At 47.7% G+C, this 12,548-nt stretch overlaps 2 protein-coding genes across 2 annotated transcripts in view; both read left to right on the forward strand.

The window, feature by feature from the left end:
* The window catches only part of RBM18 (RNA binding motif protein 18), a 10,008-nt gene extending 505 nt beyond the window's left edge, over window positions 1-9,503 (forward strand). Inside the window, exons 2-5 of the mRNA XM_057372945.1 lie at window positions 4,734-4,860; window positions 5,673-5,759; window positions 7,480-7,565; window positions 8,888-9,503. Coding sequence (XP_057228928.1) covers window positions 4,734-4,860; window positions 5,673-5,759; window positions 7,480-7,565; window positions 8,888-9,047 — 460 coding nt within the window. The 3' untranslated portion in view covers window positions 9,048-9,503. The remainder of the gene's footprint in view (window positions 1-4,733; window positions 4,861-5,672; window positions 5,760-7,479; window positions 7,566-8,887) is intronic.
* Window positions 9,504-11,906: 2,403 nt separating this feature from the next.
* Window positions 11,907-12,548, forward strand: part of LHX6 (LIM homeobox 6) — a 15,623-nt gene continuing 14,981 nt past the window's right edge. Inside the window, exon 1 of the mRNA XM_057372894.1 lies at window positions 11,907-12,008. Coding sequence (XP_057228877.1) covers window positions 11,907-12,008 — 102 coding nt within the window. The remainder of the gene's footprint in view (window positions 12,009-12,548) is intronic.

The following is a 12,548-nucleotide window of genomic DNA, read 5'->3' on the forward strand; positions in this document are numbered from 1 at the left end:
GGGCTGTCGGGAGTGTTCCCGTGCCCGCAGGCAGCACTCCCAGCTCCCCTCTGCCCTGCAGTGAGGGCTGACAGTCGCCCACCCGAGCAGATTGAAAATCCTTGTTCTCTAAAGTAGGCAAATGCAGAATATCAGGTTGGAGACTTTCAGGGTGACAGTGGTCCAAACAGTGGTAAAACAAGGCACAGCCCTGGAAATCGTAACCCAAAGTGGTTGAGGTTTGTGGAGAAATGAGGGTGGGCAGGGGAGATCTGCCAGCCTGGGATTTGTTTCAARCAAGAGCCTTGTTTTGGTGTTTTGTTGGGGGTGAGTTAAGCAGAGGAGAGTGGCTGGAGTGGCGGATGATGAGGAGGTGGGGATGGTGGAACTGGCTGCTGTGGTGGCTAAGTGCATGAATCAAACGTGTGTGAGCATTTTGTGTTTTCTCTGGGCTACGGGTAATTATCTCCTGAGCAAGCATAACATCTGAACAGCTAAATTGTCAAGGGAGTWCAGTGTGCTGCCCAATATTTGGATAGTGGGCTGGGAAATCACTAGGTTGTATAAAACAGAAAGCAAGCCCAAACAATGTGGGCTTTACACGCTCATAACAAACAAGCATTTTTGATTAACTATTGTGTGTGTCTGTTGTGGAATACTTTTTCTTCCTGGTTCTTTTTGTGCGTGTGCAGGTGCTGGGGTTTTGTTCTGAGTGTGGTTCATCTGAGCAGAGCAGCTCCCTAATAGCCTCTAAATGGAATCATTAATGCATTGTGATTTCAGCCAYTCAGCTTTGGGGAGGTTTCTGCATTAATTACCACTTGTGTCTGGTTTGTCCACATTCACTGACCACGTAAAATTAGATATAGGAATTAYTGAGTGGTGTTTGCTGGGTCTGTAGGGATTCAGGAACTGGGTTACTGTGAGGGGAGGAGTGGAAGTGCGTTGGATCTTTCACTTCCCAGAGAGAGATCCTTGGTGGTGTTAAAAACCCTTTCAGTGTTGGTTGTTCCTTCTAATCTTAGCCAGATAAATGGCAAAATTTAATGTTTTCATCACTTGGATGAAGCGAGTTTGGTGGTTTCTTCAGGGTTCTCAAACTAGAGTGCTTCCATGCTCCTGAGTGTTTAAAGTTTGCTTAGTGATGAGTGACAGTGCCTGGTAGTCTGCTTATCTCAGCTTTAAAATGGCTCTTCTCTCCTGCAAATGATATTGTATCTCCATTTCCTCGTGATTAAAAGAAGAGGAAGTTCCTTTTAACACATTGTCACTGTAGGGAAAGTGTGTGGTCAGTAAGTTTCTGTAAATCATCTTGACCCTTACACTAAGGGCTTACATCTTTACTTCTAGTTGTTCCTCTGAGTTATCCCTGTTGAGGTTACTACTCATGACTAAATCAACCCCCTGAAAATGAAATGTTTCTCCATTTGCTGCRTCTATCTGTTTTTTAAAGAGTTGCTTTTCTTAATTCTACATTGGATTTGTTTGAGACAGCGTAAGGTTGATTGAGTTGTTGGCAGAGTTAATAAGTGGTTCTGACACTCTCGAGCAGAAATGAGATCAGAAAGTCTTGARTCAATCCAAGACTTCCATTTACAGAGCAAACTATAGCTGCAATCAAATGCTGGGGAGTTAATAGGTAACRTATACAAGCTGCAGGAACAGGCATTTATAAATGTAGGGGCTGCCCACAAATTGCAGCCTGGGAGCTGATGCTTTAGGGAGGTTATTGCACACCCTGAGTRACTGTGACACAGCTGGGAGTGCTGACATCCCTGTGCACTGTGTTTTGGTGGCACTTCAGCTGGCCATTCCTCCTTGCTGGTAGTATTTGGGGTGACTTCTTTTATCCAGCATCCTGAAAGGGCTGTCTGCCTGTGGAMGYRGGTGGTGTTAGGGATCTCCTGAGCRTGTTCCTGGCAGCTGGAAGGATGGGAGCTGGCACAGGGCACCTCACAGCTGCTTGTGACATAGGATGGTGTCTCTGGGCCCTCCAGAGGGCTCTGGCCTGGCATGGCATGAGGAGAGCAGCAGGTTGTGGGTTGGTGTCACCACCATCACCGTGGACATTGTCTGGAGCAGCGTTTGTGCCCTGTGCTGTGGCTCAGCTGTGGGATCTCACCACCCCTCAGTGCTCCCATGGGGCAAAACCACGTAGCTTGGTTACGTCTCTGCATGGCAGGTGGGGTAGAATTGCCTCCTCTGCCCATTCCTGTTTGTAAAGCCTTTTGAGACTTTTCAGCGTTTCGGATTTTGGCAGAGATTTCATTTTCAGCTCTCTGGTTTGCATTCCCTGCTTTCCCGTAGCCTTTCAATGACCATTCATTTTCCACGGGTATGAAGGAGCGGGTGTTCAACTTCCTCAGCTGTTGTGCTGCTTGTCGAGGATCCCATCTCGATGAGTCTCACCTAGAAAACAATGTGTGCACAGGTTGTTGTTACAGACCCCCACTGAGTCCCAGTGGGGCAGAATTCCTCGCAATAATAGTTTTTGCATGTGGCCCGGTCCCCGTGCGGGATCCTTGGGACAGCATTGTTCAGAGGAAGCCTTGCCTGCGTCTGAATAGCRCTCGGGGTGCCAGGAGGAAGAGAGGAGGAAAAGGAAATGGGGGAGCTGCAGGTTTGTCTCGCATTCACATCAGATGACAGGAAGTGGAGATGGAGGTTGGCCGCGGGATCTGCGCAGCGCGCTGGGGCCGCGGCGGTGCCAACAACTTCCAAGCTCTGGATAGCCCACGTCGTTGCTGTAATAAAGCTTTTTACATCTTCTCACCTTTTTTTTTTTTTTTCATGAAGCTTCACATTTTCCGTGACAGTCTTCCTCACCTCTTGGCCTGAAGAACTCTTTGTCAAGTTACTGTTAATGCCCTCAGTGTTTTAACAATAACAAACTAGAATCACAGCCTGAAATGTTTATTATGCAAGATTTCTGAGCTGCTCCACGGAGAGGAGTTGACCTGCAGTTGTAAAATTGCAGGCACGGTTGGAAAAAAGATTCTGAATAAAATAGACAACTAAGCTGCTTCTAGACTGTTAATGAAGTTTCTTTTAAAGGAGTAGCTATCACCTCACTGCTAAGAARGTATTATTTGAACACAGATGCTCTCAGAAAAAAAAGCACCCACAAAGAATTCCTTTTGGCAAGGCAGCTGCAGGGTTTTTCAGTGCCSTTCTCCTGCCTCTGTAATGGCCAAAAGAACAGCATCCTAGTGGTAAGGACTTTATTTCCATACTGCTGAAATTCTGACTGCTTTTTGTGGCAGTATGTTTACAGAAACAAGCCTGAGGTGCGTTTACATATTTTGGAGGCTCTGAAAGTCCAACATGTGGAGTTTTTTATACATCAGTCTCCAGAGTCAGTGTTTTCACTTGTACATCTGTGTCTGCTTGTTGGAAGTGTGAGGTGGTGAAATTTGGCTACTGTGTAATCAGCTCCTTTTCTTCCCCCCTGCTCTTTTCTGTTTCCCTTGCTTTCAGAGCAGTTTGAGAGCTCATYGGCTTCTTGGAAGACCATGCACATCATCTGTCTTCCAAAGGATGTAGGAAGCCTKCCATAATCAATTACAATGTGTGTGTTCCCCTGGGGGATAACTTGGCCCTTCTGCACTGCTCGTCTGTACACACGCTGCACCTTCACCTCTTTAAAAGTGCACATCCTGAATGTCCACCGTGACCCATCCTGTGGGATGACTCACATTCCTGGAACTTTCTTGCCTGGTTTCTGAAGCTTAACAAAGGGCTAAGGCCCTTTTCAGACATCCTATCGGGCTTTATTAGGAAAAATGTTGTCTGCCCTTCCCATTTGGACAGTCCCTGTAGCTGCCTGGTGCACTTGGCTGTTTTGGGCCACTACTGACTGTTCCTGTYTGGATGTGGGAGGTTTCAGCCAGTGCCTGGTGTTATCCTGGCAGGCTCTCGGAGCCCTGAGCGTTACCTTCAACACTGAAAATTTGGGTTAGACAGCGTGGCTTGCTAACAAACACTGCACAGCTGCTTGGGAGATGAGYCCTGACTAAGACACCCTTATTAAACACTTAAATAACTCTTAAATGCCAGGGATGGGGTCAGGCAGTGAAGTAGCAATGAGTGTCACTTTTCTCCTAGGTCAGYCAGTGTTGTTAAACACTTCAATCCCAGGGAACCAAAAAAAGCTGCAAAGAACTTTCAGGATTAGATGTGGCCTGCACAGCAAATGTGCTCCTTGTTTTAAATTGCTCAGTGCACTGGATACAAAGCAGACAGATTTACTCTGGCTTTCCCCAGTTTTATTGGAAACAGCACACTCCCCACTGGATGGCAGGAAGATAATTGCGTAAGAAAGTGTCTGACTTTYAGGAGCATGTCACTGAGAAGCTGTCTGAGCCAGAAACACTGGCACATTTAGGCTGGATGGCACTGAGGGCTGGTACTGAGGACAAGACAGGAGGGTTATGCTTAAAAGTAGAGGTGACTTAGAGAGGCAGGAGGCAAAGCCCTCCCAAACCCCTCAGGAACCATTGCATAATTGTCCAAAAGGCAGCTATTAATAGATGTTGTGTGTGTCCTTCAGCTGGCACTGCTGGGAGGGATCTTTGTGCCTCAGGGTTTTGGAAAGTCACTGGTAATGCTGCTCTGAGCTGTGGATGCTGAAGGGGTGCTGCACAGGGCACCCACATCTGCAGGGCTTTGGGAATGTGTGTGTGACAGGGGCTCCTCTCCATCTCCTCACTGTCAGTGCAATGAAACATGTCAAAAATGTTTTCTCTTCCCTTCAGATACCACCTCCTCAAACTCCTTCAGAAGTTTGGCAAAGTGAAGCAATTTGACTTTCTGTTCCACAAGTCGGGTGCTCTGGAAGGGCAGCCAAGGGGTTACTGTTTTGTCAACTTTGAAACCAAACAGGTATGTTGCTTTTTATCTAAAGTTCTGATATAAATGACTGATTTCTTTCCTTTTTTTTTTTTAATGCTATTTTAAAGATACAGCAGGAAGGGATAAATTCAATACSTTGCTACACAAACCCACAGATTTTAACAGCTCCACTCTGTCACAACCACTTTGTGATTGCTCCTGGAACTAGCAATAGTGATTTCCTTTATTCTCTGCTGTCTTTTCCTGAATCSTGGTTTTTAATGCTAACCAGAAAGGATCAGTTCTTTGGTCCATTTTGCAGCCGGCCATAAGGGTGTCAGAAGAGCCCTGACACTGTGCCTTAGCTCTAGAAAATTATTCATAGCAAGGTGGAGCATCATTGCCATAAATCTTCAATTGCTGTGAGTCAGATTTTATGGGAGTGTCCCAAAACTGCTGAGCCCAGAGCGGGGCTGAGTGGGTCAAGTCCCAGTGCACAGCTGGGCTGAGCAGGTCTAGGTGTTAATGGCACATGTGTATCTGCTGCAATGAGGCACAGAGTTTCTCTGCACCATAAATCTTCCTCCAAATKCTGTTCCCAGGGCCTCCATCTTTGSTATTTTCAAAACCGAGTATTTTCCCATTTCCTCCCSCAAAACAAATGACAGAATGAAAGATCAAGGCTGATAAAGTCTGGTTACTGGGAGTCTTTCGAAGGATTTGGATACAGTGGGGTCAACTTTCTGTGCTGTCAGTGAGCTGTACTTACAGTAGGCTGAGTAACAAAGAAAAAAAGGTTATTTCCATGTGAGTTGGTTTTGACTAAAGGCTTGGTTTGTTTATGGAACTCTTTTCCTGTGCAGGAAGCAGAGAAGGCGATCCAGTGTCTCAATGGGAAGCTGGCCCTTTCCAAGAAACTGGTGGTGCGGTGGGCACACGCGCAAGTCAAGGTGAGCTGGTTGCTGGAAAGAATTGCTTTTAATTTGAAAAATTGAAAAACTTTATTACTAAAGCCTTCTTATCAAGACTGTCTTGGCCTGGGAAAATAATTTCAGTCTGTTCTAGGAAATAAGTTGGAGAGTTGATGTTTACAGCTTCTGTTGTCTACCCAAACTGTGCTGGATTAGCTGTGAGTGAGGACAGACCCTTTAACCCAGGGTTCTTTGGAAGGGGGTTTCTGCTCTGTGCAGTGTGAACAGATTACCTCCATAAATGCCCGTGTTTTAACTTTTCCCAAACTTAGTGAGTAATTGGCTGGAAGTTYGAATCCTTCCCTTTGTGGTTTTTTGGATAGGAGAGGTATGGAAATTCCCAATTACCGGTTACTGTGTTACTTTGTTCCACTTCTGAAAGCACTTATGTGGCAGCAGCTCTAATTAGATTGGACTTTAAAGTAACATACTCTGCATCTAAGCTAAATATCCTTTTATTCCTTGCCCTGTCACATAAACAATCAAGTTTTTAAGATTGACTKAGGCAGTATGTTCTGAAACATCCTTATTTTTTTAAATTCTTGACTGTTTCTCCTGCAGTCATTTACAATCTCATATTTGATAAAGCRATTTATTTTGAATAAATTTCTTTGCAGATAAACAAATTTTGGGGGAGGCAGAGAGGAGATGCTTGTTGCTATTTTCTTTTGGGTTMTGAAAATAAAGTTGATTATCCTTTCTGCTCTGTCTTACCAAGTACACTATTGCATCTGTTTTGGATGCTTAAAAAACCAAACCAGGTATTTTCATTAAAGGAGGCCACATTGTTTCAGTTATTGACTTCAAGGGCTCTTGTCAGCACATCCAAGCTTGTGCAGATCCAGTCTCCATTTTCTGTAGCTGTGGAGCTGCTGGAGTGCCACGTGCTTCCGGATGCCTGAGGAGTGATCAGGCCACAGAAGGAGTCTGAGCTGGAGGAGAGAGTGTCTGCCCAGCTGCTCCGGGGTCTGGGGAGGAGCACGCATAAATAATCACCTCTGTTCACATGGCATCTTCTAATCCCTGAATGGAAAGATTGAACAGCACAAGACTTTGGCTTATTGCAACAAGAGTTTGTTTTAGACCAGGCCAGCTCTGAGATGAGTGGCCAAGGCTCACCAGACACTGTCGGCTTGAGCAGCTCTGCAGAAAAACAAACCTGACTCTGTGCCAAGCGAAATAAGGAAGCAGAACACTGCAAATAGTTCAGGAGGCCCGTTGCCCACAGAGATGACAGACTCAGGAGCTGCCTTCTGCAGACAGGAGGTGGTTCCTAACTGGTCTTTTTTCTTTTTTTTCCCCACCTTTTCTCCCAGCACTGCCTGTTTCCGTGCAGCCATGTGCTTGGGTTACCTTCTGGCTCTGCACATAAAGAGCATAGCAAACAGTGCAGCAGTTACTTTCAAATTTACCATCTTTGCTTGCTGCCTTATGTAGAGGGGAACAAGAAGTGACAGGATAAGGTTTAAGGATCCACAGTACAATGCATGTAACTGTTCAGAATCCAGTCTACATTCCATRTTGGTACTAACCAAATATTGTGGTTGGGATTTGTTTCAGTGTTTGGCCACCAAAATCTTCCCTAGCAAAAGCTCCACAAAACCTGAGGCAATGTTAATCCAGCTTTAAAGTCCGTCTGTGGGAAATGTTGCTTTGTTCCTAATTGCAGCTGACTCAGTCCTTGGTCTCTTGCTTGCAGAGATATGATCACAATAAAAATGAGAAGATCCTTCCAATCAGTCTGGAGCCATCTTCCAGCACGGAGCCACCCCAATCCAACCTGAGGTATGAGATGGGTTGGGTGAGAGGTGACCCAACTGTGGGACTGGCAGGGAACMAATTCCTTTCATGTCACTAAAATTTCGAGTTGTTGGCATTGTTTCTCTTAAGAATCTAGCATGGCAAAAAAGCTGTTTTTGAAAGGGTGGTGCCTGTGAAGTCACTCACTTAATGTGGGACACTTCAGACTGGAAGTTTATTTTCTAATGTGCAAAGCTAATGGGCAGTGGGGAGGGAAAGAGGTGAGGAGAGGAATTTTGGCCAGAATATGCTTTGCACTTTATATGAATTTCAGTGAGAGGGTTTTTACTGGACCAATTTGTTTCAGCAAAATGGTTATGAGCAAGAAGTTCCACTATAGTGGYAGAAGATTAAAACAAAATCACAGGTAGTACTTCACATAAAACTACTTTTATTATTTTTTGCCAGTGKTTTTTTGCCTGTAGGTCTTGTCTGTGGGATGTGGTTAAATTCTCCAACCACTGCATTTACCTAAAGCACATAGTGCTGCTTTGCTAATGCAGTTTGTTTGAAAGGGTGTGTGGTTTTCYTCTGTGTTCTGTCAGTGGAAYCCTGTGAGGAACCAGGACAAGATTAATGCAGTTGCCCGGGGATAWAATGAGCTTGGAATCCAGAAGYAACAGGCTAAGAAGTAAAGAGCAGMGTGGTTTGGGTCATGGAGATTGTTAACTGCATSAGTGGCACTAAGAGRTTGTTGTAGAGGATGGATGGTGCAAGAAGCCACAGGGGGAAGGGAACATTCCTCCCCGTCCATAGCCAGTGGAGGATAGTGAATAACAAAAGTCCYAGGAATTTGGGGTGTAACCTAGGATAGCTTCTCCCTTTGGGATAAACCCTGCTAATGCTGAAATAATGTTTCTTCCTGACCTAATTAGAGTCTGGGGTTTTCCCATCCCGAGCGGGCTGTAGCTGGGAGGAAGTCTGGCTTTCATTTCTCTGCTGTTCCCAGCAGCCTGCTCCGAGCTGTGCTCTGCTGCACATGCTCAGACCTCCCRAAATGACATCATTTCACTTCAAGTAGGAAGGCTTGTCGTGTTCTTGTCTCACTCAGTGTGCTCAAGAAAGCTCTGGGTAGGTGCAGGGGCCATTATTTGGGGATGCTGCGGTGTCTCCTGGAGGGGCAAACCCGTGCAGAGGCTGAAGTGCAGCAGTGTGGGCTCTGAGCAGTGCATTCCTGCCTCGCCGTGGATGCAGCACTGGGGGCTGCCWGGCCCCTCCTTGTGCAGCCAGGATTCACATGTCAGCAGAATCTCTGGATTTCTGTAGTTGGGTTTCATGCTAAGATCTTCTGCTTTTTCTCTTCCCAGTGTCAGTGCAAAAATAAAGGCCATTGAAGCCAAGCTGAAAATGATGGCAGAAAATCCAGATGCAGAATATCCTGCAGCACCTGTTTATTCTTACTTCAAACCGCCGGATAAGAAAAGGACTACTCCTTACTCCAGAGCTGCCTGGAAATCCAGAAGATGATGCTTGTGAATGGATGATGGTAGCAAGAAACACTGCTTTGTATACCTGGAGTCCTCCAATGCTTTTGTACTTTTGTAGAGTGGGAAGGACRATGCCACCTGAGCAGGGCACAGCCAGCACAGCCCTCTGTCACACCTGAGGCTCTGCAGGCTCCTGCCAGTGCAGCTCACAACTGAGGGCTGCTCAGAGAAATAGGTTCCCTTCAAAGCCTGGGATGAACACACAGGCAACCTCTCGTTAGTGTGCATTCATTAGCCAGATTAGAAACARTAGCCAGCATTCGGAGTAAAGCAGATCCAAAAATATTCCATTTAACTGATTACTTTTTAAAGTATTTTTGAACAAAATGTATTCCAATTCATGTTTTAATGGAAAGGGAAGCACTTGGTTTTGATTAACGTGCTGTAGTTATCATGGAAAAACTTTTTCATCTCAATAAAACTCATTTTAAATAGATCTTGCAACACCTTTAATAACTGTGCATGCAATATTTCATATGCACCAAAGCCAATTGATTTTGCATTTTGATTTGCAGACTCCACAATGTTATTTCTTAACTTTAAGCTAATGACACWGCACAGGTATTTTCAGTGTCATTTAGGCTGCAGGTGTAGAAATTGGTGGATTTATACACCTTGAGCTCTGTGCTGTGCCCTGAGCTTTGGCGTTTGTGTTCGCTGATCCCTGACAGCGGCAGCTCCTCGTGAGCCAGATGTGACTGTGGGAGTAACAGCAGCCTCTGAGACACTGCCACACCATGAGCTCAGAGTTTGCCCCCTGTCCTGCCCAGCTCTGGTTTTCCACTGGTCAGCTGCTTCTTGGCATGAGGTGGCACCCGGGTTTGTGATGAGCTGGGATTGCCCCAGGGGCCAGATCCACAGGTCTGATGGGAGGCGTTGCACTGAACCATCTGATCCACAGCACATATTCTCCCTAAATACCTGCAAAATGGAAATCTGAGGAAAAAAAAAACATTTTCTGGCAGCATTTTCTCCTTYGTGCACACGGTACTGTGACTGCATGTGCCAGGGGGATGTCAGAGAGCTCACGTGCTCGGGTCCAGGTGACACTGGGCTGATTTTCTGATACCAGCTCTCCCCAGTCCTGTCAGACCTYATCAGTCACTCCTGAGTTACTCCTCTGAGCTGGTTAATGGTGGTCTCACAGAGGAGGAGGAAACAATTCGGGAAGAGCCCCGGTTCGTGCAGGCAGGAGTTGCTCAGTGGCACAGCCCAGAGAGGTTTGTATTCCTGCAGCAGCAGCACACCTCCCTCCAGGCAGAGCTCGCTCCCTGCTGCCGAACCGAGCACCTGGAACGCAGCCGTGCTTGTCTCTGGTGGAGRATTGTTAAAAGCCTGAATTGTTCAGAAGTAGGTCTCGTGCTGTTCATGTTTGTTTCCTAGTTTTTGGGTACCTGAGTAGAGGGAAAAGTAGGATTTTTGAGAGTTTGTACCCCTCTGAATGTCAGTGACACCCGTTTGCATTCCTCTGTGAACAGCCTGTGTTTGTTCCTGCGTGGTCTAACATTTGTAGCTTTCCCAGTCTGTATCTGCGTTRTTTAGATCTGAATCCTGTTTTCCTTAGGAATTTAGAAGATACCTGAATTTCAAACGGGTGTGTGGCTGTGCTCCCATCAGAAACATACTTTGATATTTATTTGTATTTAAATACAATTTGTTGAAATTCTTACAGCTCTAAATAAACATTTAAAATGCATGTTTTCCTCCAGGAAAGCCGAGGGTGGCGAGCAGGAAGTGAGTGAGGGTGGTAAATGCTTGGCATCAGCCGAACTCCACTGACAGAATCCGGGTACAATAGCATCAGTCTTTTTTTTTTTTAATTATTTTTTTACACTGCCTCGCATGCAAACAGAAGTGCCTTGTCTGTCGCCCGGCCAGGCTCAGACCTGGGGGAGCTTTATTGCAGGTCGGTGTTTGTGTTGGTCATTCCTGCGCTTCCCGGGAACGCTGCGGCTTCCCGGCGGCCCCACTGCCGATRGCACAGCAAACCCAGAGCTCCTAACCCTGGAGCTGGGAGGAGGGAAATGCTCAGAAACGGGATTTTTTTCCTGAGCATCAGCTCTGGGACTGCATAACACCGTCATAAAAGAGATTTGAAGAGCACCGGGGAGCGYGGCATTGCTGCGGCCGGCGCCGGAGCCGTGAGGAGGGAGGTTGGCAGCTGATGTTGGGAAGGACAGCCRGGCTTGGTGCCTGGCTCCCTTCAAGAGGAACTGGGCTGTTTCTTGCCTCCAGCATACAGTCCTGTCCTCTCAGGGGGTTCCTTTCTTCCCCAAAATTTCCAGCAAACCCATGGGAGCGAGGTGGGTTACTGAGGGCAGTGTTCACCCACATGTCCACAGTGTAGGTTTTTCTGTGGTATTGGAACCGTTCTGCCTGTGGTGAAAGTCCCTCACTTGGGACRGGCATGGAATCTTCACTCTGGGAGCACAGAACATTCCCAACCCCAAATGCTGGGATTCTGGCCGAGCTGCTGGTTGACACGCTGCCACCTTGTTGCTGCCTTGTATGAGCTCCAGCCCTGGTGGAGGGAGCACACRGGGATGGACTCTGTGCTGAAATCTGTCACCTCCACTGCTTTGCATTCCCCAGTCACCGCCCAGGCCCTGATGCTGGTGCAGTGAGAGCAGGAGCCCTGCTGCCTGCAGAGCCAAGTCTTCCTCCCGAGGCTGGGAAAAGGCAGAGGCTGGGCTGGAGTCRCCCCGTTCCTGAGCGTGTTCTGCCTTCCTTGCTGGGTCCAGAGAGCCTGCTCTGTGATTTYGAGAGCAGTGCTGCTCTGTGGTGCTGGACCGTGGCTGCCACAGCCCAGCATCACTCCGAGGATGCAAACAAACCCCACATGGCCCTGCCGCGTAGGGGGACAGACAGCTTTCATGGCTGTGTCCATGAAAACTCCTACGTGTTTCTTCTGGAGCAGCCAGAGCTAATTCAGACCCCGCCAGTGAGAACGAAGGGTTTAAATTGTCCTTTCTCAGCATCTTGCCTCTGCACTTGTCCGTGTCCCCCCGCACTCGGCCTCTGTGGAGCTGGGGACAGAGGAGAGGACAAGCTGGCAGGCCTTGGGCTTCGTTTCCTGGGGGTTTCTCGGGCTTTCCTGCAACCTCGGTGTTTAAACCTAATGCCTTGTATTTATTCTAAAATGGCTTTCATCTGATTTCCCTCTCGGTTAACAATTTAGCTGTCACAATCAATAACGGCGAGGATCCATCCCCGGCCGCCATCAGCTCACGTTACCGTCCTGCAATTACCCGGCGGTGGCACCGCTGCCGGGGCTTTGCTGGGGAATTATCAGGTTACTAATGAAGCCCGGGCAGCGGCGGGCGGCCAGACGCCGCGGCGGTGGGCGCGATCCCCGCTGCCGCGATCGGAGGGGGGYTGCGGGGCCGGCCCGGACCGTGCGCCCCGTCGGGGCGGGCAGCGGCGGGGGAGGACCGGGACGAGCGGGACCGGGCTGCCCCCTCCCCTCCCCGCCGCGCCCGCG

The sequence above is a fragment of the Malurus melanocephalus genome, unplaced genomic scaffold (genome assembly GCF_030028575.1).
Source record: "Malurus melanocephalus ecotype Western Australia unplaced genomic scaffold, MMel_1.1 scaffold_181, whole genome shotgun sequence".
Lineage (NCBI taxonomy): Eukaryota > Metazoa > Chordata > Aves > Passeriformes > Maluridae > Malurus > Malurus melanocephalus.